We start from the raw sequence: 25,625 nt of genomic DNA on the forward strand, positions 1-25,625 counted from the left end.
GGCATAAGGACTGCGCCTGCGCAGAGCTGGGGCGTGGCCTAGCGGACCGGGGCAGGAGAAGTGGCAAAGCCGGAGCTGGATTCCGAACTGGAGGAGCCGCCAGACCGGCCGCCGCTGCCGAACCATCCCACACCCCGCGAGGCGCGGGAGGCCCGGGGACGAGCCCAGGCGGCGAGGTGAGAACTGGGCCGGGCGGCGCGGGTGGTGGGGTCCCCCTGGGTGGGGTCCCCCGGAGCCCGCCGTCCCCACCCCACATCCCGAGGCAGAGACACCGACTGAGTGCCAAGCGGGAGAAGGAAGAGGAGCCTCGGTGCCCGGGTCAGGGAGGGACCCGCGTTCCCGTGACAGGTCGGCCGCCTGCCTCCCCGAGGACCAGGCTCAGCGAGAGGGCCCTGAGGCCTCCCTGTCACTGCTGCTGCACCCCGACACGGGTTGGGGTTGGCTGTCTCCATCCTCACTTGTGCGAGGCGTGTGTGCAGAGAGCTTTGGAAGCCTGCTCGTGCCTGGGGCCCCAAGTTAACTTTGTGTTGTGGGGCGAGTTATTGCATCTCTGGCTCAGCTGCCTCCTGTGTACGCAGCTGGGCGTTCCCACTACGCTGAAGGCACAGATGACCCGGGCGGACCCCGGCTGCTCCTCCTGGGCGGGAGGGAGGGCTAGCAGTTTCTAGAGCGTGCTTTTGGCGATGCTGGATGTTTAGTACTTGTTGTGTTTTGGATAATCACCTCCCAAGTCAATACTCGGTACCCTCCGCTAGCTTATCTATCCACCGAGAACAACCCCAGCCCCGCCTTGGACTAGTTCGTTGAGAGTGAGAGTTTTCAGTAGAAGTATGGCATTTTTTTAAAATACAGTGATCTGATGTGTGCATTCAAGCTGTGGGTCCTTTAGTCCAACCTGGACGTCCAAGGAAGGCTTTCTTAGAAGAGGCCTGAAGTAAGTTGTGAGAGGCAAGTAGCTACCAGGAGACTTATGAAATAAGTTCTGTGGGAGGAAAGGTTGGAGCACAGCCTAAGAGCACATGGGGAGCGCAGTGCCCCTGAGAACCAAGGTGGCTTCGCGTTCCTGAGGGATGAAGTGAGTGTGTAGCAGCTTGTGGAAGACAAGCTTAAGAGTGGGTGGAGAGCCTTGAGTGTCTTGCCAGAGAGATCTGACCTTCTTTAGTCCGTTAATGTGAGGAGCCAGTGAACGCTTTCCTGCAGGCTCTCTGACTTGTATTTGAAGGAAGTCTTTGCCATGGATTTGGCTAAAATGTGGGGGCAGTCAAGTCCTGTAGGACACGAGCATTTATCCTAAGAGCTGGCTCAGTGGTTACCAGCCTCTACTGCTCTTGCTGAGTTCCAAGCACCCATATCCAGTGGCTTAACACCAGCTCCAGGGGGACCCTACTCCTATGCAGTGTTTTGTTTGTTTTTGTTTTTAAGGTAAAGACATCTTATCTACAAAGTATCTTTGTGGGTTCCTTAAATGTGTCAGATTGGACATTTTCTGTAGATTGAGGATTCATCACCTTCATGTTGCAAAGAATGCCATTAATCCAGCAAAGATGTGGGGCTGGTTACAGAGCCGAGGCAGAGAGCTCTGCTCTGCTGTGCACTCTGGGACCCGTGTGCTTAATTGGATGTGGGGGCTGAAGATCAAGGAGGGACTGGTGACTTTCTGGCTTCTATCAGTGATGGCTTAATTGCCTGAGTAGGAGAGACGAGGGAGGAGCATGTCTGGAGGGAGGGTGGGATGCTCAGTCTTTGACAGTTTTGCATTTGGTGAACCTGTGTAACACCCAGCTGACACAGCATCCCCAGGCTCATTTTTATATGTGAATAACTTAGAACCAAGAGTAATTTGCTTAAGTACATGCATCCAGAATAGCAGGAGATACCAAAGACTAACCAATAATCTTTCCCCCTCGAGTTCCAGGATTGATGCTGGGAAGTAAGTTTTCATGATATCCAAATCATTGCCAAGGGTTTGTGGGTACACTTCAGGATTCTACAAACAATAGAACCAGATTTCATTTATTTGTTCTTGGTTTTTCAAGACAAGATTTCTCAGTGTAGCAGCCTTGGCTGACCTGGAACTCACTCTGTAGACCAGGCTGGCGTCAAACTCACAGAGATCCACCTGCCTCTGCCTCCCAAGTGCTGGATTAAAGGCGTGCACCACCACTGCCCGGCTCTGTGCCAGAGTTTTAAAGCTGCATGGTGAAAGCAAGACCGACATCCCATTGTACCAAATAAGCGGAGCCTTCCCTTTACTGTTATTTTCTAAATAATACATCATAACAGCTAGTTCTGTAGCATTTACATTAGATATAAGCTGAGGTTCAGCCCAGTGGCGCGTGCTTGCCTAGTTACACTAAATAATTTAGAAGTGACATAAAGTGCAAGGGCAGGGTGTGCGCGTGCGGGTTATAGGCATTTGGTGCAGGGCAGGGTGTGCGCGTGCGGGTTATAGGCATTTGGTGCAGGGCAGGGTGTGCGCGTGCGGGTTATAGGCATTTGGTGCAGGGCAGGGTGTGCGCGTGCGGGTTATAGGCATTTGGTGCAGGGCAGGGTGTGCGCGTGCGGGTTATAGGCATTTGGTGCAGGGCAGGGTGTGTGCGTGCGGGTTATAGGCATTTGGTGCAGGGCAGGGTGTGTGCGTGCGGGTTATAGGCATTTGGTGCAGGGCAGGGTGTGTGCGTGCGGGTTATAGGCATTTGGTGCAGTTATGGAACCAATCCTCTGTAGATACCAAGAGGTCTGCACTAAATATAATGCACCTACGGATGTCACCAAGCAACAATTTCACTGTCACGGACACTCCGTGGTGCTTTCTGCCGCTGGGTTAACCTAGGTGGGCGCAGGCCTGGGAATAGGGGCTCCTGCTGTCAGCCCCTCCCTACAGGCGTCTTTGTGTATGGAGCCATCCTGTGCGACAACTTCTGCCCCGGAGTCAACAGCCTTTTCACATTCAGTTTTCCTCATGGGAATTATTGTTCTCCAATAGTTGGATTTTTCTTATTGATCTACTCATTCCCACTAAAAATGGACACCCCCCCCACACACACACACTCCTGGGTCAGCTTTGTCCTTGTGCCATGAGTCCCCAGCACCTAAGTGCTTGTTACCTGTCTTTGGGTTTCTGTTGCTATGAAGAGACACCATGACGACGGCAACTCTTATAAAGGAAAACATTTAATTAGGGTGGCTTGCTTACAGTTCAGAGGTTCAGCCCATTATCATCATGATGGAACATGGCGACATACAGGCAGACATGGTGCTGGAGAAATATGTTAGAGTCCTACGTCTTGCAGGCAACAGGAAATGGTCTGTAACACTGAGTGGTATCGTAAGCATAGGAGTCCTCAAAGTCTGCCTCCAAATGAAGCACTTCTTCCAACAAGGCCACACCTCCTAAGAGCGCCACGTCTGTTGGAATCACCACAGTGCCCATTCAGGACTGAGTGAACGAGTCAGCCCTTCTTGCTACAAATAAAGTGAGCATTAAGAAGGAGCTTGGGTGCGAGGCTGACCAAACGCTCAGGTGCAGGCTGCCATGGCAAGGAGCCCAGAAGGTGGGTGGAGAGTGGGTGCTACAAGAACAAGCAGAAGCTCTGAGCCTGACTTGGGTCCTCTACCCACTACCCGTTTCCTCCCTCTGCAAGGTCCGCTGTTCAGCCTGGAAGGGACTGGGCACATCAGGGGAAGGGGAGCTGCTGTACAAATCGCTGTGTGCAGGACCTTGGAGAACAACACCAAGTAAGTGTTTGGTTCTGGTAAAACATGATTTATCGAGATCAGTTTTAGGCAAAATGTATTAGGATTGTCTTCCTCAAAAATTCTGAGTTGAAAATTGGGTCAGGACTCCCTCATCTATAAAATGTAGACTGTACCCACCTTCCTTAAGCTCCTGCTTTTTCTGGGTGCAGGGAGGTGAGGAGCTGACTCTTAGGAGTGCTTTTTATGTTGGATTTTTACTTAAAGGCCTTTCTCTATGGAAAGAAAAGGGCACATTTCAGGCATGAAATGTAGTCCCTGCCTGTCACCCCAGCCCTTGGGAAGCTCCGACAAGAGGATCATGAGTTTAAGTTTAGCCTGGGCTACACAGCAAGATTCTGTCTCAAGGGGTGTGGTGGTGCATGCCTATAATCTCTACATCCTAGAGCTCTGCAGAGGTGGAAGAATCAGGAGTTCAGGGTCATCCTAGGTCATACATTGAGATCAAGGCCAGCTTAGCCTGAGAGACCCTGTCTCACATCACTAGGGGCGTGAGTGTGTGTGTGTGTGAGTGTTGGCACAGTCTTCATCTAGGATGTGCAGATGCTCTTACCCTGCCACTCTCCCAAGTACCTGAGGTCACTGGATCTCAGTATCTTGGTTGATAATGTGTCATATGTTTTATTTTCGTCATTCTGAATCAACTGAAAAGTAAGGCATCTATCTGGATCTTTGAGAACTGGGCGATGTGTGTTTGTCTGAGAAAAAAGTACTTTTCAGCTATGACTGCTGACAGGGTTTTTTGTTCACATTTTGTAAATTTTTTAAATAATTACTTGTTTTTATGTGTATTAGTGTTTTGCCTGTAATGTATGTATATGAGCCACATGTGTGCCTGTTGCCTGAGGCCAGAAAAGGCATTGGATTCCCTGGAACTGGAGTTGTGGACTTTTGTGAGCTGCCGTGTGGGTGCTGGGAGCTGAACTCAGCAACTGCTCTTCACCGTTGAGCCAACTCTGCTACCCTGGTTTTTTGTAAATTTTATGTATGCATATATGTATGTATTTAATGTGTATGTGTCCTTTGTGTGCATACACAATAGGTATGCAGTTAAACATCAGAGACCAGAAAAGTACACTGGTTCCTCCGGAGCTAGGACTGCGGTGGTTTTGAGCCACCTGAGGTCAGTGCTGGGAACCGAAATCAGGTCCTCTAGCAGGCAGCAGGCACTCTAACTGTCCTTGCCTTCTGTAAGTCTTTAAGGGAGCAATAGGGAGTGAGCCAGGTTCTCACACATTGCTGGGCAAGTGCTGAACCACAAAGCCACATTCCCAGAGCAGCACCCGAGGGAAGTAAGGCAAACACATCCACAGGCCTGGAAAGGCTGATGGTTTCTGTCTGTGCTGTGCGGAACATGATCTGTTGCTGATTTTCCTTCTGTTTGCTTTTTTTTGTTTTGTTTTGGAGACCCGATCTATGTAGCCCTGGCTGGCCTATAACTCACTGTATAGACCAGGCTGGCCTCAAACTCAGAGATCCGCCTGCCTCTGCCTCCCGAGTGCTGGAATTGAAGGCGTGTGCGCCTCCACCGGGCTGATGTTGCTTTTCTTGACAGCACTGGAAACACTTCTTCCTCCAGGGCGTCATCTTGGGATCAAGCTATGGTGAAAGATGTTTCGCAAAGGCAAGAAGCGGCACAGCAGCAGCAGTTCCCAGAGCAGTGAAATCAGCACAAAGAGCAAGGTTAGAGAAGAGGGCGGGTCAGAGGCACAGAGCGCTGAGGGCGGCACTCCTAATTGGCTCTGGGCAGAGTGCTGGCCATGCCAGGACCCGAGTCATCACCTTACCTGACACTCTGTGTTTGCTCAAACTTTATTATTTTGGTAATTTTCTGAAATTCTTAAATTCATTCAACTAAATGGGACTAAAGCTATGTGTGGTATCATTAAAACACACTGATTTAATATTTTTTTAAAAAAATACTTTTTAAACTTTTTGTTTGAGAGATTGAGGTGAGTGTGTGCCTCAGCATACATGTGGAGGTCAGAGGAACAGTTGGCAGGAATTAGATCTAGGCTTCTGTCCCAGTTAGGGTTTCTATTGCTGTGAAGAGACACCATGACCATGGCAACTCTTATAAAGGAAAACATTTAATTGGGGTTGGCTTACAGTTCAGAGGTTTAGTCCATTGTCATCATGGCAGGGAGCATGGTGGCATGCAGGCAGACAGACATGGTACTGGAGAAAGAGCTGAGAATTCTACATCTTTGCTCTGCAGGCAACAGGAAGTGAACTGTGTGCTGATTGCAGCTTGAGCATAGGAGACTGCAAAGCCCGCCTCCACAGTGACACACTTCCTCCAACAAGGCCACATCTCCTAACAGTGCCACTCCCTATGGGCCAAGCATTCAAACACATGCATCTGTGGGGGGCATTTCTGTTCATATCACAGCTTCTACTGTGTAGGGATTGAACTCAGGTTGTCAGACTTGGGCAGCAAGTGCCCTTACCTCAGTGACTTGCATGCAGCCTCTTTTCTACTCCTCCTCCTGCAGATAGGGTCCAAGGTAGCTCAGGCTGGCCTCATACTCACAGCAAGGAGCCCTGCAGCATAACCTTCCTCTCCTGATCCTCCCCTCCCATGTGCGGGAATTACATGCATGGGCCAAAATGCCTGACTATACTTTTTATTTAATTATTTTTTCAAGATTTACTTTTAGTTATCTCTGTATAAATGGGGAGTTATATGCAGGGGAGTGTGGCTGCCTACAAAGTCTAAAAGAAGGCACTGGAACCCAGAGACTGGAGCAATGGTTCTGAGTTGCTGTGGGTGCTGGGAACTGAACTCAGGTCCTCTAGAAAAGCTGTACCATTTCAGCAGCTCATAAAATATTATCTTTAAAAGATAAAAATTGCAGGCACTGAGGGGTGAGATCTCCCGGAGTCTAGGGTTCGTTGTGCACTTAACAGCCTCTCACAGCAAGCTCAGTTAAGTCCTATGGACCAGAGACTGAAGGCTGCCTGGCAGTACCAGCGGATTTATGGAGCACACACCTTCTAAATCAGGCTTTCCCTGAGCCCTTTTCTAAAGACACAGTGACACCAACAGTGGAGTCTGGTGGAACCAAGCATGTCGTTTTGTTGTTCTGTTTACATCTACAGCCATGCTGTCTGACAACCACGAGCCTGCTGCAGCCAGAAACTAGGGGGATAATTGCATAGGACCAGATTAGGAACGGGGACATTTGGTTTCTCTCAGAGCTGGACAGTGACGTTGCTCACCGGCTGGCTTTCTACACAGGGGTTCTTTGAGGTTCCATGGAAATAACAGGACAGCAGAGGCTCCGAGTATAAGGCAGAGTCAGAGAGGGGAGCTAGTGGCTGAGCCCTAAACTGAAGATGCTGACCACATGTGTATCTGGTGTCACGTGGTTTCCAGAGCAGTCATGTGTCATGTGTTGCTGTGGAAAATGTCTTCAGCTGCAGTCAGTCTGCTTGAACACTTGACCAGATACTGTGTCAGCTCAGCTTAGTAAGAACTTGCATCAGAGAAGACATACATACGTCTTACTGTGTTTCTTCTCAGTCTGTGGATTCCAGCCTCGGGGGTCTTTCAAGATCCAGCACTGTCGCCAGCCTTGATACGGACTCCACCAAAAGCTCAGGTATGAGGGCCGGGTGATCTGATGGCTGACCTTGTGTTTATTCTCGTAGCTCTGTGTGGCAGAGCTAGGTCTCCTTTCCTGGTTTTTCTCCCCTTGCCACTTCTGGGCAGTTCAGACTTGGTGAGACAGGGGAAGGGCGGTGTGATAGGAGCCTGCCAAAGGCACGCAAAGTGTCCTCAGTGCATCTGAGAGCAAGCATTTGAAAGCATCTGGGCCAAGGACTTAGCAGTTTCAAAACCGCCTTTTAATAGGTAGCAGAGACTGAATTATATTTGGGCTTAAATGGTTTTAGGGATTGGGCAGGTGTTAGTGGCGAAGGGTTTAGGACCCACTAACCTCAAAGGCTGCCTCCAGAGACCCTCACTGAGATGACAGCTGACACAGGCAAATGAGGCCATTTGTCCCAGACACAGCCGCATGAAATTGGTAGCGCCTTAGAAATTAAGAGACTCCTAATCGAGCTCTATAAATAGCTGGTAATTGGAAGTACAGTGCATTCATTCTCACTATACCTAAACTAATGTTGTCACATAGAAGTCATTATCTTGACCTCCGGGTGTCAAGAGGTTGGCATTGTTTCCATACACAAATAGAGTGAACATAATTGCACTGCACTTCCTTAGCATGGCAGGTGTCACAAGTGGTTGGTGGGAGTTTCCGAACTAGCTAGAGTTTGTTGCCATCTGTTACGGGACTTCTGACTTTATCCTATATATACATGTTCAAATATATAGATCTGAATGATAGAGCAGGCGTCCTGAATCATGAAATAAAGTAGAAGGAACCCAAAGTAGTAGTTATATATTATAAGGTAGCATTTCCTATCTAGTTGACTTTTAAATTTTTACTCATTTTGAAATGAAGGTTATCAGTATTTATTTGCCCCAGTCATTGAGGCTTTTCTATATCAGTTGATCGTTGAGGAAAGAGTGTTAATAAAATTTTAAGTTCCTCCCTGTTATACCAAGAAATCTTCCATTTAGAAACTAGTAGCTAAGAAGCTGGGTGCAGACGCAGGCATGGAAGTGCCCACTTTTAATCCCAGTGCTTAGAGGCAGGTGAATCTCTGAGTTTGAGGCCAGCTTGGTCTACATAGTAAGTTCCAGCTAGCCAGAGCTAGATGGTTAAGACCCTGCTTCGAAAGCCAGTTAAAAAAAACAAAAAAACAAAAAGCTAACTTGGTGGTGGAGTATGCCTTTAATCCCAGCACTCTGAGAGACTGGGACAGGCAGCTTTCTGTGCTTCTGAGCCATCCTGGTGAACAGAGTGAGTTTGTTTCAAAATTGGTTTGTTTGAAACGGGCCAGGGATGGCTAAGAGCACTGGCTGCTTTTGCAGAGGGCCCTGGTTTGATTCCCAGGTACTATATGGCAGCTTACAACTGTCTGCAACTCCAAGTCCAGGGGATCCGCTCCCCTTTTCTGGCCTTTGCAGGTAAAGCACCTGCACAAGTAAAATCAAAAGAAATCTTCTAAAAAGAGAAAACCTTATGTAAAGTAGGTACTGTTGTTCGTTTCTATTATAATCTTAGGACAAAGCAACAGTTTAGACACGTGTGCCGAGTTTCGAATAAAGTATGTTGGTGCCATCGAGAAACTGGACATGTCTCAGGGGAAGAGTCTCCAAGGACCACTAGACCTGATAAACTACATAGATGTCGCCCAGGTGAGTGACAGGACAAAACCTGACTCCGGTGGAAGCCTCTGGCTGTGCTGGTGCTGAACGTATGTTGAAGGAGAATGTTTCCCTGGGTCCACTGCACGGTGCTCACCATCTGTGGCTGGAGCCTGGCGCTCATCCTGGGGCAGCTTTGTCTTAGACTGTGCAAGGTGCCCTGACATGGAGCCGCATGGGGGAAAGTTTCTTTACCCAGGCATAAAACGTTTACATTATCTGGTTGACCTGGCTCCTGGTTTACTGAAGAACTGATTGTGCTCACTGCTTGGACGATAGATTCTTCTAAAACAATCTGTCAAAGCCTTTCTCTACTGAAATGGTTTCACTGATTTAAAAACTCATGACATGGACCAAAAATATCTTTTCTTTAGTTGTTATTGTTTTGTTTTTTCCAGATAGTTACTTTCTGTAGTTCTGGCTGTCCTGGAACTCTAGATCAGGCGGGCCTTGAACTCAGAGATCCAACTGCCTCTACCTCATGAATGCTGGGATTAAAGGTGTGTACTACCAAGCCCAGCATGTGTCTCATTTTTTTATAATCCATTTCTACAAGAATTAAGGTGAGAGGGGCTTCAAAAATGTACTCAGTTCAGGAAAATAAAAATACAAAAAATTATCATAGGGCTGGAGAGGTATCTTGGTGGCTAAAAGCTCTGGCTGCTTCCGCAGAGGTCCCAGGTTCTGTTCCAGGACCAAGATGGCATTCACAGCCACCTTAACTGCAGTTCCAGAGGACCAACCCTCTCTTCCGGATTCCCCAGGTACTGCATGCTCATGGCACATATACATACATGCAGGCAAAACACCCACATACATTGATAGATAGATACATAGATATCTTATAATTATATATATTTATATCTTACAAAATTCTACATGTAGCAAAATTAAGGTAGCACCATACTGTTTATAAAATAAAATTATGCTGGGCAGTGGTAGCGCACACCTTTAATCCCAACACTTGGGAGGCAGAGGCAGGCAGATCTCTATGAGTTTGATGCCAGCCTGGTCTACAAGAGCTAGTTCCAGGGCAGCTAAGACTATTCCACAGAGAAGCCCTGTCTCGGAAACCCCAAAATAAATAAATAAATAAATATGAGATCTATACTCATACATTTACACTTCAGGAGGCAGAGACAGGTGGATCTCTGTGAGTTCAAGGCCATCATAGTTTGTATAGGAAGAGCCCCAGAACATCCAGGACAACACAGAGAACCCAAAGTCTCTTAGTCACAGAGACTGGGCCTACTGACTCCTATCTTTGTAGTCATAAAGAAAGGTACTTACAAGGAAAAATAGTGACTCTAATTTGCAATTTAGCAGAACTTTTGATAGAGCCTGTTCTTATCACTGCATAAGACTTGGAATATGGTCATTCAAACAGCCTAAGTGACAAGTACTCTGTTATATGAAAGATGTTCAAAATTATATTAGCGCTCCCTCCGTTCTTTGAGAATGGCTGGATGGCTCATCCACTGCAGAGCTTTTATTTGATAAAGCGCCATTATTGACAGCCACATTATTTTGAGTCTGAGATCTGTGAGAATGATTGGCAAGGCATTACAGATACTCAGAGGGCCAGAAATTGAGGCATCTGGCCATGGCTCAATTACTGTAATTCATCAATTCCACAAAAGCATTTGCAATGCAGAACACCTATTATCTGCCAGCAATATCTTTTTGAGAGAAGACAAATTAGGCAGCATTCTTAGGTAGATGAGGCCGGCTGATGGGTATGATCGGTTATCACCCGCTGCTTTGTTTCTCAAGAGCTCATCCTGCTGATAGATGACTTTCTGAGCTTTGTTAACTCATCAACAGCTTGTCACCTGGAGCCCTGGGATCCTTAGCTAGCAAAATGTATCTCAGCAGTCGGAAAACACCATGTCCCCCGCTACCCAACTTCCTCTTCACTCCTTGTGCTGACATGAAGATGAGCTTTGAGGATCTGTAAATCTAAATAGTGTAAACTTTGCTTGTTTTAAGACAAGGCACACACACAGTCCTGGCTGTCCTGAAACTGCGTACCAGGCTGGCCTTGAACTCACAAAATCCTCCTACCTCTGCCTCCTGAGTGCTGAGACTAAAAGCTTGTGCCAACATTCCTGGTTTAATAGTGTAAGTATTTTAATGTCACCAGGATCTGTGGCTAGGATCTCCATTTGTCATTAGGGTTTACATCACAAAGGACAGAACAGTACAGAGAGGATCGATCTGAATTTGGGGGAAATGCTTGTGTAGACGGAACCCCTAAAGAGCCCAAGACTGTGACAACCAGAGACCAGAAGCAACTAATCAAACTTGAGGGGACTGTGCCATTTTAATGTGTGCACTGTGATTTATTTCCACTCTGCAGCAAGATGGAAAGTTGCCTTTTGTTCCCCTGGAGGAGGAGTTCATTCTGGGCGTTTCCAAGTATGGCATAAAAGTCTCAACCACGGATCAGCATGTAAGTGCAGCGCCCATTCTAGGGAACCGGAGCCCTAGCCTTTCAGGGTGCACTTGGACCTGGGTCTCCCGGGTCCTGGGTGGTTGCTGGTGTTAAGCTCTGCCTGTTCCTTAGGGACAGCAGGGGCTTCTTTTGTATTTCCCACATATGTGCAGGCACCCAGTGTGTGTCATGTAGGGACTCCATGTCATTTGAAAGTAGCTGTTGGTTGACGTGGAGGCAAGGCAGAGGTGAGGACAGGATAGCTGACCTTGTTCCTATTTCTCTGGGATCCCGAGAGCAAGCGACCCCATAACTAGGCATACCAGGGTCCCTTGGGCTGGGAAGCTGTGTAGTTCTTTCTCCCAGATCTACGGACCCGTCTTTTCAAGCCTCCCAGTGCACTTTACATGGGGAAAATGTGTTTTCTGAGAACTGCGAAACGCTGGCAGCCATGTCCCAGCTTTCTGAAGGTCTTGTGATTTCCACAGGGTGTTCTGCATAGGCATGCCCTGTATTTAATCATCCGGATGGTGTGCTACGACGATGGCCTAGGAGCCGGGAAGAGCTTGCTGGCACTCAAGACCACAGATGCAAGCAATGAAGAATACAGCCTGTGGGTTTACCAGTGTAACAGCCTGGTGAGACATCTTGTTCTTGTTCAGCAGGTGACACGGTGACTGTGACTCTCCCACAGCTTGCAAAGGTTCTCCCAAGTGGTCATCAGCAAGCAGGAGTAAACCCTGGGTCAGCAGCTACTCAGGCTGGGTACTGCTCCTGCCGAGCAACCAACACTGACCCGGGCTGGGTCAGGGCTCCCTCCACTCCTGAGCCACCATCCTCTCAGGCTCAGGGCTTAGTAGCAGCCATTACTGTCTGTCCATCTCAGGAATGTTCACGGGTTGGGCAGGTGCTGTAGATTTCAGGGGAAGTAATGAGGAATTCGGGAAAGTCAGATAGTTTCCAGAGAGATGTATCATCTCTGTTCTCACTCTGTCTTTTTGTCCATTTCCTTGAGAATCCTGTGCACTTTGTTTTGATCATATTTGCAGCAGTGTTTCTCTTCGTACAATGCAGGAGCAAGCCCAAGCAATCTGCAAGGTCTTATCCACAGCCTTTGACTCTGTGTTGACATCTGACAAGTCCTGACCTCTGTAGTCCCATGGAAACTGGCCCATCTGAGAGCTCGCCTGGTCCTGCATCTTCCTGCTTTGGATCTGCAGTGGTGACCTACGAGAGGGCGTAAAGCCCCGACCCAGTGTTCTAAAGGAAGTGTAACGTGTGAAATATCAGTGGCCACGCAAAGGTGTCACTAACAGTAGGATAACTTCCAATAAATTACCTACTTTCTGGGCTAAAAGGAAACCTTGAGGCTGGACAGATGGCTAAGAGCACTTGCAGAGGACTTGGGTTCAGTTCCCAGCACCCACAAGGTGGCTCAAAACTGCCGGTGACTCCAGTTCCAAGAGAGCTGACTTCCCCTTCTGGCTTCCTCAGGTACCAGGCATACATGTGGTGTACAATACATACATGCAGCCAGTCAATGCATACATGTAATAAAATCTAAAAATAAGATAAAGAAACTTCTGTTGTCTTTTTAAAATGTACCCAGACTTACTTAATACTGATGTATCATAGACGATTGCATCTATTCATAGACGACTGAATGAGACTTGCATACTGTACCGACCCAGAGACTCGGGGTTACTTGCTTGGAAGTCTGGGTTAGGGGCAGGCATAGGCGTGAACTAGGGACCTCGATTTCACATGACCTTGGAGTAGCGACAGCAGTGTCAAGATGAAAAGCACCCTAACTGAAGGGTCCCATCCGTATACTACCCTGCACTCGGGAGTTCATCTCAGAGTCCAGAGGACCTTGGAGGGCATCTGCTGGTTTTCACAAATGGGTTTAAAAGGATCTTATGGTTCACACCCTCTCTGCCAAGTGCCAAGAGCTAATACTTGACAGAGGAAAACCATGTCCATTTAAAAGTACTTTATTTTTTTTCCAGTCAAATGACTGGTTAACAGGAAGTCAATTTATTAAACATGCTCTAATTATAAATCACTGCATTAGGACAATGAAAATAATCCGTTTAGGTTATACAGTATATACAGTTGCGCTGCAACTAGACCAAAGTAACCGAGTGAATGAATCGAGTATCACACATCTCAAAATAGCTTTCTAGGCTGCAGTTCATCCTCACCCTCAACAGATCACACTAGTCTGTGCACCATATTCTGAGTCCTCTTCCCTCCAAGTCAGACCTGATGGAAAGTGGCAAAAAAATAAAATAAAAATAAAAATGAAGCCCGAATTCCACGGCCGACACTCAAGAAATGTAAACTTTAAATATAAATAGATATCTACAATGTTTTCCTTTCAGTTACTTTTTCTTCTCAGTTTGCAGAGAGCAAATAAGAAAGGATAATAGGAGGGAAGTCGATTAAATTTCTCTTCTGGTAGAAAGCACTATCCGTTACCACACAGTAGCACCACCAGAAAGTGGGAAAATGTTTCCTAGGCATTTAAGTACCAGTGAACCTGATAGGTTAGCTTGGGACCGGAGTTCTAATGTTGATAAACATCAACGTGATTCCTCAGAGAGAGAGCTGGCACCAGGTCACCAAAGAGGACAATACAGATGCGTGGGGGGTGGGGGCACTGTAAAAGAGATACACTGTGCAAATGCATCTGCCCATCCTCTCGGGTCTACGAGAAGAGTGGCTAAAAGGGCTTAAACGACAGAAATGAGAGTAGTGAACGTAACAAGTAGTGTTGAGAAGGGGCGGGGGAGAGACTGACCTTAAATACAGATCTAACATGTTTTTACCCAGAATCTGAAAGACAGGAGGCAATCACTATATAGCATCATAAAACATTCCAGTTTGTCCTGATTGCTCTGAGACAAAGAAAGGGAAGCTCCGTGCTCGTAAGAGCCTTGCGCAGAGAGTACAGACGGAGCTGCTTCAATCAGGTGTCACCTCGACAGCATCACTGCCTTGTTGCCAAGCCTACACTTCAGTCCGTTCCTTTTGCTCACACTCCAGCTCCGGTTCACACCCTATACTCGCCTCTTTATTCCGAAAGCGTGCCAGAATTTCCCATCTCTCTACCGTGACTTTTATGCTTACAGTTATCAATAGAGGTATGGCAGTCAAGTTCATGAAACAAATGAGTTTTGATTTCTATCATATACAACCTAGTCCCCCACCCCCACCCCACATATTGTAAGTTTCAAAGTTACGTGAGGCCTTACATAGTGTAACTGGGATGTCTGGGGGGTACTGGGCTCCCCAGGATCTACAGATTTCTGATATGCTCTTGAATACAAACAACTGAACAGGCTAAAAACAGTGTGGCTACCATTCCTTTTGGAGAATCCTATTAAAGACAAGACACTAAGCAGAGCAGGTGTCCTTGGGGGCTGGGAGGGGAAGGCAGTGGCACACACCAGGACACAATGAGGCATCTGCCTCTCACTGTGGCCCGCACCTACTCGTGTACAGTTGCTTTCTGAGTGACGGGGGACGTTGAAGGAGGCAAATCCTAAAACACCTAGGGCACACAAGCTGATTTCAAGGGCCTTTTGCAATCCATCATCCTCAGTTTTCAACCAAATTCAGGAACTGCAATTTAAGAATACTGGCGCAGATCAGACTGCTAAAAGTGCGATGTCCTAATAGCCCATCAGTAGTATGCCAGGTACAACTGTCCACGACAACGGGTCATACATACATGCAGGAGATCATGGCAGCTGCCACCTTGGGCTGGGGCCGGAAAAGTACAAGGCTAATGTGTAAATTGCCAAGTTGCTTTAAACAGACACTGGCTGGGTTTCAGAGGAATATGTCTTACAGGGGAATGGATGGCATCTGTGGACAAAGTTCAGGGCAACAGACTGAAGCAGCACGGTTCCGGCCTGCTGAACCGATAGTGCCAAAGCTAAGCAATGGCACAACCGCGCTAAGGAAAGCTAAGGAATCCCCAAATTCGTCTAAGCATTTTTAGGCTTAGCTACTCCTGAAAATGCAGGATCCTGGGTCTAGAGTTAAAATAGCCTTTTGCCTCCTTGCTCTTAGGACATTTGGCTTTTCCTAGTAAAAGTATAGCAATGTTGCATGAAAACCACAACCTATAAAAAAGAATCCGCTTGAATATAAAAACTGCCTTTGAGTTTTTAGAACAAAATGGTACTATGAGACGATGGGCGGCCATACGGCAGGATCCAGGAGACTGGCTATAGCCAGTCTTGGTATCAATGACAAAATGGAACGTCGTGATGAAAGAAAGGCCTTCTGCTCAGTAGCAACTCAGTCAGCAATAAAGTGCACGAAAGAGACAGGAAAGGCTCCTTTGCGGCTGGGGTCTCCATCGATGTGGCCGATCTGAAACGAGCAAGTTTGGGTCATAAACGTTAGCGACTCAGAGGGGCAGCACATACTTGCTTGTGCAGAGGAATTTCTTCTGCCCGAGAATGACGGAAAAACAGCTAAGCCATTTCTTTCCTTCCCACCTGTGCTTGTCTCCTTCCGCAAGCCTCATACACCCTCAGAGGCTACAGGGAGCAGAGAGATGTTGCCCCCGGGCCACAGCAGGACGGAAGACACCAGGGGAGTCATCTTGGATCCACTCCCACTTCGTCTGTGAATGAGGAAACTGTACTCAAAGTCATAAAACTTGGCCAAAGTAACGATGTGGCCCCATTCCTATTTCATCAGGCATTTGTAGAAAGGCTTTAAAAAAATTCAGTCTGGGTAAATAGCATAAATTTTTATGTATAATCCCATGGGTAATCTCAACCATGTTTATGATATTAGCAAATTGTCGAACTATACTTTTTTTTTTCCCCAGATTGCCACCGAGAACCCTGGGTCCTCAGGAGAGGCAGGCTCTGTAGTCATGGTAACATTTACTTCTTTTGTGGCTGTCCGGATTTTCCATGCTCTTGGAAACAGACGCTTTCCACTGGGTTAAGACTGGGTCAGGTTGGAATCCATCCACCACACAGGATGAAATACAGTCTGATTCCAATCCTGCTTCCTGGTGGTAGGTGTTGGTGGGTGTGCATGTGGAGGGGTGAGGCCAGGTTCCCGGAGCCCAGTGCTGGACTCTGCCCAGGCCCAGCCATGCGCGGGAGTTCCTCAGCAAACAGGAGGAAGGTGTGTGGGAGCTGAGGTGCCATGGAAAGTGATGGAAATGGGCTTCTTCCCTTAGTGGCTTCAAGAAAAGTGACAGAAACTACCAGCAGTGATGCTGCAGGGTGGAGCCACAGACCCACCAGAGAACTTGGGGCTTAAGCTGCAGCAGGGACAGGCAGCTACAGATGGATCAGGTCAAACTCCTTGTGGCTGACAAGCAAAGTGCCTCCCCAAGTCCCAAGGGACTTTTTGAAACACTTGGTATCTGAGTTTTGTCTACAGGACAGGGCCCCGAGTGCCCACTGGGTGGCAGTCCGTGCCGAGCTCTTTCTATGCACACTCCATTCCATGGGTTCATCCCTACACCCTCATCCCCAGCCTACCACCCATATCATCCCTGCTGATCCCCATGGCATCTCGGCTGCAGTGCTGTGCACGACTCTCTTTCGGAGATCCTACTGCCCAGGTTCCCCGCCTGTTAAGCGGCAGAGTTTGAATGGCAGGGGCTTCTAGGAGAAGCTCAGTACCCACGCTGCTCTTGTACCAGCTGGATGCTGAGCAGGGTGTAGCTTGTGTTGGGATCAAAGTGACACAGGACTCTGCCCTGAGCCCAGCTCTCCGGATGTCTGGCTCCACACATTGGCAGTGGAGGGCTGCGTGTGGAATTTATGGCCACAACGCCCCCAGTTCAGGTCAAGGGTGCTCTGGAAATGGAGCTCGAGTGGCCCATCCATTATAATAGTGAGGCGTTCACCTAAGTGATGAGGGATGTCCTTCTGAATATTATTGGTTGATGAATAAAGCTGTTTCAATGGCTTAGCAGAGTAAAGATGGGTGGAAAATTCAAACAAAGATACAGAGAGACAGAGAGACAGACAGAAGACGGAGACAAGGAGACACCATGTAGCCAGCCAAAGGAGAAAGGTGCCAGTACATTCATTACCAGTGAGCCACAGCCTCGTGGCGATACATAGATTAATTGAAATGGGTTAATTTAATAGTTAGAGCTAGCCAGTAAGAAGCCTAAGACAGTGGCCAAACAACTGTAACTGATAATAAGTCTCAGAACGGTTATTTCATATATTTCATAAGTGGCTTCAGGAACAGGCAAGCAGAGGAAAACCAGTCCAGGGGGACCAGCGGGATGGAGAACACTTCCAGCTACACCCGAGGACAGATCAGGCCCACTCAGAGGAGGATGTCCACACAGAAGACACCAGAGGATGTGGAAGGCACCGTATGCTAATCTGGTGGCAGCAGCAGACCCAGACTGCTTAGGCTGAGGGCTTCCCTTGTGCACAGGCCCTATGCCCCCCTGACTTGTGCACAGGCCCCACGGCTCCACCCTGACTTGTGCACAGGCCCTATGCCCCCCTGACTTGTGCACAGGCCCTATGCCCCCCTGACTTGTGCACAGGCCCCATGGCCCCACCCTGACTTGTGCACAGCCCCCACGGCTCCACCCTGACTTGTGCACAGGCCCTATGCCCCCCTGACTTGTGCACAGGCCCCACGGCTCCACCCTGACTTGTGCACAGGCCCTATGCCCCCCTGACTTGTGCACAGGCCCCACGGCTCCACCCTGACTTGTGCACAGGCCCTATGCCCCCCTGACTTGTGCACAGCCCCCACGGCTCCACCCTGACTTGTGCACAGGCCCTATGCCCCCCTGACTTGTGCACAGGCCCTATGCCCCCCTGACTTGTGCACAGGCCCTATGCCCTCCTGACTTGTGCACAGGCCCTATGCCCCCCTGACTTGTGCACAGGCCCCACGGCTCCACCCTGACTTGTGCACAGGCCCTATGCCCCCCTGACTTGTGCACAGGCCCTATGCCCCCCTGACTTGTGCACAGGCCCCACGGCTCCACCCTGACTTGTGCACAGGCCCTATGCCCCCCTGACTTGTGCACAGCCCCCCCATGGCCCCAACCTGACTTGTGCACAGGCCCTATGCCCCCCTGACTTGTGCACAGGCCCTATGCCCCCCTGACTTGTGCACAGGCCCTATGCCCCCCTGACTTGTGCACAGGCCCTATGCCCCCCTGACTTGTGCACAGGCCCCACGGCTCCACCCTGACTTGTGCACAGGCCCTATGCCCCCCTGACTTGTGCACAGCCCCCCCATGGCCCCAACCTGACTTGTGCACAGGCCCTATGCCCCCCTGACTTGTGCACAGGCCCTATGCCCCCTGACTTGTGCACAGGCCCTATGACCCCCCCCCCCTGACTTGTGCACAGCCCCCACGGCCCCCAGACTCACCCACCACTCCTGATCTTCTTCTCCATCCACAATGATCACATCCCCCTCAGAGAAAGTCAGCTCATCTGGGTTGTCGGCCACGCAGTTGTAAAGCGCTTTGACTCGCTTGGGCTTGGCCTTGGTCTGTGTCAGAAGAGAAAGGGTGAGGGGCTATTGCAGGGGCCAGTGTGAGAGAAAGACAAGGTCATAGGTAGAGAAAGAGCCTCTCTCTTGTGCTTGCCTCATGAGCCACGCACTTGGGCTGGGAAACTCACAGAGGTCAGGCAAACCGGGATAAGCCTGGGAAATGAAACACCCGGGGTCTGGCACTCGTGGGGACTATACTGTGGCAGTGAACAGATGGTCAAGCTGGTCAGCTCCCCAGTCAAGAAACAGCACCAGAAAAAAGCCCTCAGGCCTCCGCCCAGGAGAAACAGAAAGCATGGTTGCCTTGGAGCAATCCCAATGGGTAGAGCCAAGGACAGGATAGCAGGCTTGTTCACTTACCGCCTGTGACTTCCTAGGCATGGGTGCTGGGGGCTGCAGGGCCATGGCATTGGTCAGAGGACCTGGAGTTTCTGTTCAAAGAGATCAATCCTCTGCGTTAGGGCCACGACAAAGCAACTTTACAAGACACCCCCAGCCCTACCCCATCCATTTTAACTCTGAGACAGCAGCTGTAAGCGCCACAGAGTTGTGTCTAAAAGCAGGGCTCTCCGTGTATTTTGTGGTATCAAGAGAGAAATCCTGTATAAGGCAGAGAACTTCCGGGCTTTACAGTGTGAGAAACTTAAGCTTCCAGGCCCTGACCAGGGCTGACCAGCTATCTAGAAGTGCCACCCCCACCCACCCACAAATCAACCTGTTCCAAGTTAAATAATTACCAGGCACTCTTGGCTGGCCTTTGTTGATCAGTGGGGTTGGCTTGTCAGTCCTAGAAAGAAGGAAATACAGACGTATTGATCACCCAGGCTACCTGCTCCAACCTTATGCCCTTGATAAGGGATCCCGATCTGTGCTTAGCTGGTGCTTGCTGTAACCTGCTACCTAGCCCCACCCTTGAAAAGGGAAAGGTCCAGAGCAAAGTGCTACATCCTGATCCTAAACCCAGCACGGCAGGGACCCGTGCTCACAGTGGCCTGGGGCAGACGCTAAGCACCCATCACTGCTTCCACTCATTTGCTTACTCCAGCCCAGGCTTGAGCCTCCATCGTCCTGTGAAAGGGGAGGGGCTGGAGCTTCATATCAGGCCTGGGTGGCTCTGCCAGGGTCTCTGCAGACATCACATCACCACAAGTCACACACAGCATCATGACATCACACATGCTCTGGGAACCAATGTAGCTGATGGCAGGCCCACTGAACCCTGTGTCTAGCATTTCCTCTAGCATAGCCGTGCAGTAGAGACAGACAGGAGTGGCTCTCACAGCTGGCAGAGGGGGGCTCTGTCTACTCAGATTCACCACTGGGGAATCTGCAGAGAAGACTTTTCACCTGCAGAAGATGGGACACTAGTTCTGCAAATTCTCTAAACAGAAAAGGGACCAGGGTCTGGGGAGGGTTAAGAGGGCCTTATCTTCTGTAGCCTAGGGATGCTGGGGGACCTAGCAGGAAGTCAGACAAACAATTGGGCAGGCGAGCCTTGGGAGGGGCTGAGGAACAGGGAGGCAGCCTGGGATGGCATTCTTTCCACAACAGGTCACTTCCTCTGCAGCCCTAGTGAGTCTGTCTGGGTGCTGGTCTGCAGACTCAGGATGAGAGGGAAAAGAACACAACTTGGTTATATTCTTATTTTCAAGGGACTGAAAAACCATAAACAAAGACCCAACTTGATCCCCACTGCCTCTGGGCACATATGTCCTAGCAGACATTATAAGCTGTGTTGCCGACAACCTACTCTGTGGTCAATGAAGGGCTCCCAAGAGATACTCAGCAGAGGACCATAGTCAGCCAGCTTTGCCCTCAAAGGCCAGGTAAAACAGAAGAAGAGTCACTAGTTCAAGGCTAACTTAGGCTAATACATAAAAAGTAAAAGGCCAAATTTTTGTGAGTTAGTCTCTATGACAACCGTTTAGCTTTGTCTGCTAATGAGGTGGGAAGGTACCATGGATGGTGTTGCCATGCCAGCAAAATGTCACTTACAATTGTGGTGGTTTGAGTGAGAATGGCCCCCATAGGCTCATACATTTAAATACTGCTTGGTCCCCAGTTGGTGGAACTGAATGGGAAGCCTCAGGAGGTGTGGTCTTGTTGAAGGAAGTCTGTCATTAGGGGTGGTGAGCTCTGAGGTTTCAAAAGCCTATGCCAGGCCTGGTTAGTGCCCTCCACCTGTCAGCCTCGCTCCTGTGGCTCAGGACGTGAGCGCTCACTGTTCCAGGGCCACGCCTGCCTACTTGCTGCCACGCCCCACCCTGATGATGATGAGCTCAGACCATGAAACCATGAGCCCCAATGAACTCCTTCTGTAAGTTGCCATGACCACGGTGTCTCTTCACAGCAAGAGAAAAAAGGAACGAGGATACAGGCACTAAAACCTGCAAGCGCAAGAAATCTCACATGCCGCAAAACCCACCAATAGCTTGGGACTCGTGGGCATAAGTGGTGGCGGCAGCCGGCCTGTGGGCCTGCTCTGGCTGTCTCCTGCTCTAAGAGGACAGGTACGAAATGACAGGTTTATATCTTGTTCAGAATGGTTAGGGGAGGAGTGGGCTTCCATTGCAAAGACTATACATCATGTCTTCCTTAAACTGGAACTCTACCAGCAGTGACAGCCTGGTTCCATTCATGGAAATCTGCCGCGAATGAGTACGCCCTAACATCATCTGCTTTCTCATCCCCCACCTTCTCTTTCAGTTGGACTAAAACCAGTGGGAAAACTCATCTGCAGCCCTAGCTTGGCTCTTGTGAGCCCCGGGGAAGCGGCTGGCAGGGATGCCATGACCTGGCGCTTGCCGGCTAGTACCACTGATCTCACGTACCCTCGGAGTGCCAGGAGCCCACTGTTTCTTGTCCAGAACTTCAAGACATGACCTGGCACCATAAAAAGTAGCACACAGGAGGCAGAGAATCCAAGAACATTACAAGAGGGAAGAGGAAGGGCACACAGGGACCAGGAGAGGCACAACCCTCGGCTGTTAGCAAAGGGGCCGGGGAAGCATATTTGTCACGGTGTTAACTCAGCAGCCAACCTTGCTTCAAACCACTGTTTAAGAATATCACAGTACAAGTGTGCACTTTGTTCTAGCAAGATGTCTTGGCAAAGCGGTACACAAGCATTCTGATTTTCAAATGTCATGCTGTAGCCTGGGACTGTTGTTCAGTGAGGAGCACACTCATAGCAGGCATGAAGCTCTGGGTACCACCCCCAGTACCAAGAAGAAAGCAGGGTGGGGAGAGAGGAATAAAGAGGGAAGAAGGTGGGAGGGGAGCGATAGCATATAAAAGTCCTTTCACTCCCCCAAGCAAAAGTGAAAATCCAAATCAAATGAACAAAGACCTGAAAAGGAAAGAATGTCTAGAAATGTCAGAAAGAATTGTGATTAGCCCAGCTGACCAAGCAGGAAACGCTTACATCAAGCTAGGGGAAGTCCTAGAATAGTCCCCAGGTATTCAGTAACATCCCTGTCAGGCCAAAAGCCTCTGCAAGTGGGAGATGCAGCAGTCTGTGCAATAAACAAGAGGCTTCGCCAAGAGCAAACGACAGCAGAAATCCCCAAAGCTACGTCAGGAACCGGCAAGTCCCTGGACTTCCAGCTACCCGTCCCCAGTGCACTGAAGACGGCTTCCATTCCAGGGAGGGCATGGCATAGGACATCTCACCTAGGGACACCGGGGCAGCTGGGGAGAACATCTTCAAAGCAGAGGGATTAAGTGTAAGATTAATTTTAACGTGACTCCCAGAAATCATATACCTTTTAGGCAGACATACTGAACCTAGGTTGCCCAAGGGTGAAAAACAAAACAAAACACTCAGACTGTGAGATCTGTAGACAAACAGCAATACCACCTAGGAAAACCTATTGTTAGTGCCTGGATATGAAACAGTCCCTCCGAAGGTTCCCATGTTAAATGCTCAGTTGCCAGATGATGTACTTTGGGGAGGTGGTGTTAATGTAGTGTCACTTCAACTGTACTTTAATAGATAAAGCCTACCTGACGATCTGAGAGTAAAGCAGCCCCTCTGCTCAGCCTTACAGACCAGGTCATGGTAACACACACCTTTAATCCTGGTAGCCACAATAACACGCACCTTTAATCCCAGTAGCCACACTCGTTGTCATAGGAACCGACCAGGCAGAGTATGTTTTTAATCACAGTGGAACATGCCTATAATCCCAGCCCTAAAGAAGATTATAAAATGGAAGGAAACGGATCTCAAAAACATTCTCATTCTGAGATTCCTGGAGGCAGGATCGCTACTTCGGACTGAGGTTGAGGTAAAAGCCAGGTAAGTAGCTGGCTGCTTTGCTTTTCGGATCTTCAGGCTGAACCCAAATTTCTCTCTGAGTTTTTATTTAACCATGCTTCATTAAAGGGAAACAGCAAGTAGGAGACAGGGCCACTAGGGGCATGCCATTGCAGGGCCTAGCATGGCTACGGCCCATTCTCCATTCCAGATCCCTGCTTCCCGCTGCTATGAGGTCAACAGTTTGGTCCCTGCCGCGTGACATGCTTGCCTCCCCACAGGCCAACCACAGTGCAGCCAAGTGGCCCTTGGTTGAACTGTGAACCAAAGTAAGCCCCTCCTTCACACTGCTTCTCCTGAGCCTCCGTGACAGTGAAGAAATATCACGTGCAACCTGGCCTGAGGGTGTGAGGTCTCACCTGATGCAGGACAGAGGCACGCAGGGACATTTACAGGAAACGGCTTCTACCACGCAGAGGCCAAACCCGAGAAGCCAGCAAGGCAAGTGCCCATCCCTCCCCCAAATCATCCAGTTCTTAAGAAGTGAGATATAATAGAGCCCCCATGAGACAAAACCCGGATGCTATAAAGAAAGTTCGATCTCCTGTGAGGATGGAAATGGAAAACTAAACAGACAAAATTGAGAAAGCCCCTCTGGAAGTATATGTATTTTAAACAGGCACAGAAACAACATGGGGATTGAGGAAGATGGTGGCAGAATGCCCACTACTGGAGAATCCAGCTGGGGACGGCGCTCCAGGCCCCACCTCTAGGGGGCAGGCTTTGGTGACGGGTATGAGAAGCTAACATGCGGCCCCCACCCCTTTTCCTCTTCAAAGGACGATGTGGGAGGAGTCAGAAAGACGTGGGGCCTTGAGTCTGGGGATCAACCAGGCACATGTACCCAGATTTCACCTCTGGGATCTGGGGAAGCTGCCGGAACATTTGGATAATTCGATAAAACCAAGATGGCACATTTAAAGGAATGGCCAATGCGGCTGACAGCTGAGAAGGGGGAGTTATATTAAAAGAGACGGGGGGGGGGGGCTGGGGGTGAGTGATCTTCTGATCAGACTAAAAATCCCAGCAGGGCACAGACGGCCTGGGTAGCGGTTGGGGAGGGAGGGTGGCGCTAGAGGCTGCTGGTGCTAGATCTGGAGCTGACCTGACCCAAGCAGGGAAAGAAGGCTTCGGCGGCCTCTAGGTCGGGTGGAGGCAGAGCCAGGAGAATGTTCTCAGGAAGGAGCGACTGCATGACTGAGAAAGGGAGTGGCAAGTGGGCCTGAGATGATGAATGCAGGGCCCCACTACCCTGTGTCCCAACAGAACCCCCTCCACACACCCAGCACCGATCATGCAAATAATAAGGCAAAGTAACACGGCCTGGCCTGTCTGGGACGGCCTGTCCTGGGCCCAGGTCTTCAGAGAGTCACACCACCGGAAGAGATCGTATGCATGAGGGCACTGTGGTCAGCAGCCTGGCTGAAGTGTTGCTGAGGCAGCAACAGCTTCCAAGTCCACTAAGTGGGGAGCCCTCCAGACACCTGCCTTTACCAAACGATTTCCATCCTATGGTGTGTGTGCCAGCTATGGCAAAGACAAACTACTCCAGTGTGTCACCCTGTAACCCTGGTGACGGGACTCGTGAACCATGCACAGAGTTAAGAGAGTGTGTCTCATAACATGCAGTACTGGCGCCATCTCTGTGAGAGGAGGCGGATGTGGTGATATGAGCTCCTGGTTCCAATAGAGAGAGCTTCAGACCACAGAAAGAGATGAAGGAAAGTGTGTGTACACAGACATAGGTATCCTGTAGCCCTGACCACGTCACCTCCCACCCAGACCGCACACCTTAGAAGCGAATCCACAAAAAGAAGACTCAAACAAAATCTACTTTCTACTATAAAAGCATAGATTCAGAGATGGGGGGCCGCTGAAGAGATAGCTCAGTGGCTTAGAACACTGGCTACTCTTCCAGGACACCGGTTCGATTCTCAGCACCCACATGGTGGCTCAAAACCACCTTTAGTTCCAGTTCCAGGGACTCTGACACCCTCATCTGGCCTCTTTAGGCACCAGAGATTGCATGGTACAGACATACAAGAAGGCAAAACACCCATAAACATAAAATAAAATTAAAAAATTTTAAATGCTTTCAAAAAGGTAACTGGATCCCTCTGCAGTGTGTGCATGAAGGAAAAAGCCCTTGTCTATAGGAAACATTCAGTGACCCTGTGGAAGGACCATGCATTCAAGATGATGTTTCCAGGGAGCAAAACAAAGAGCCAGTGGGAGCTCAGTTTCTTAAGAACTTGACTCCAAAAATCCCAGTGTTTAATGCACAAAAATCTAAATTGATTATGCAGGTTTAA

The 25,625-nt window shown here is 49.2% G+C and overlaps 2 protein-coding genes across 6 annotated transcripts in view; one reads left to right on the forward strand and one right to left on the reverse strand.

The window, feature by feature from the left end:
* The first annotated feature begins 28 nt into the window (after positions 1-28).
* Itgb1bp1 (integrin subunit beta 1 binding protein 1) lies at positions 29-13,030 on the forward strand. 2 transcript variants are annotated; one of them, XM_075984082.1, is made up of 8 exons: positions 29-176; positions 3,645-3,738; positions 5,312-5,439; positions 7,283-7,361; positions 8,892-9,025; positions 11,394-11,486; positions 11,957-12,106; positions 12,543-13,030. In XM_075984082.1, exons 3-8 carry the CDS (start codon positions 5,368-5,370, stop codon positions 12,612-12,614), a joined length of 600 nt encoding a protein of 199 aa, XP_075840197.1. In that variant the 5' UTR covers positions 29-176; positions 3,645-3,738; positions 5,312-5,367; the 3' UTR covers positions 12,615-13,030. The 2 variants fall into 2 exon arrangements, with proteins under 2 accessions (XP_075840197.1, XP_075840198.1); XM_075984083.1 differs by having other exon boundaries at positions 85-176; positions 5,336-5,439.
* A 416-nt stretch (positions 13,031-13,446) lies between these two features.
* The window catches only part of Asap2 (ArfGAP with SH3 domain, ankyrin repeat and PH domain 2), a 151,610-nt gene continuing 139,431 nt past the window's right edge, over positions 13,447-25,625 (reverse strand). For all 4 annotated transcript variants that reach the window (XM_075984073.1, XM_075984072.1, XM_075984075.1 and 1 more), the window contains 4 exons: positions 19,733-19,782; positions 19,356-19,426; positions 18,870-18,992; positions 13,447-15,854 (listed from right to left, as the gene is read on the reverse strand). In XM_075984073.1, coding sequence (XP_075840188.1) covers positions 15,780-15,854; positions 18,870-18,992; positions 19,356-19,426; positions 19,733-19,782 — 319 coding nt within the window. In that variant the 3' untranslated portion in view covers positions 13,447-15,779. The remainder of the gene's footprint in view (positions 15,855-18,869; positions 18,993-19,355; positions 19,427-19,732; positions 19,783-25,625) is intronic.

The sequence above is a fragment of the Microtus pennsylvanicus genome, chromosome 8, assembly GCF_037038515.1.
Source record: "Microtus pennsylvanicus isolate mMicPen1 chromosome 8, mMicPen1.hap1, whole genome shotgun sequence".
In the NCBI taxonomy this organism is placed as follows: Eukaryota; Metazoa; Chordata; class Mammalia; order Rodentia; family Cricetidae; genus Microtus; species Microtus pennsylvanicus.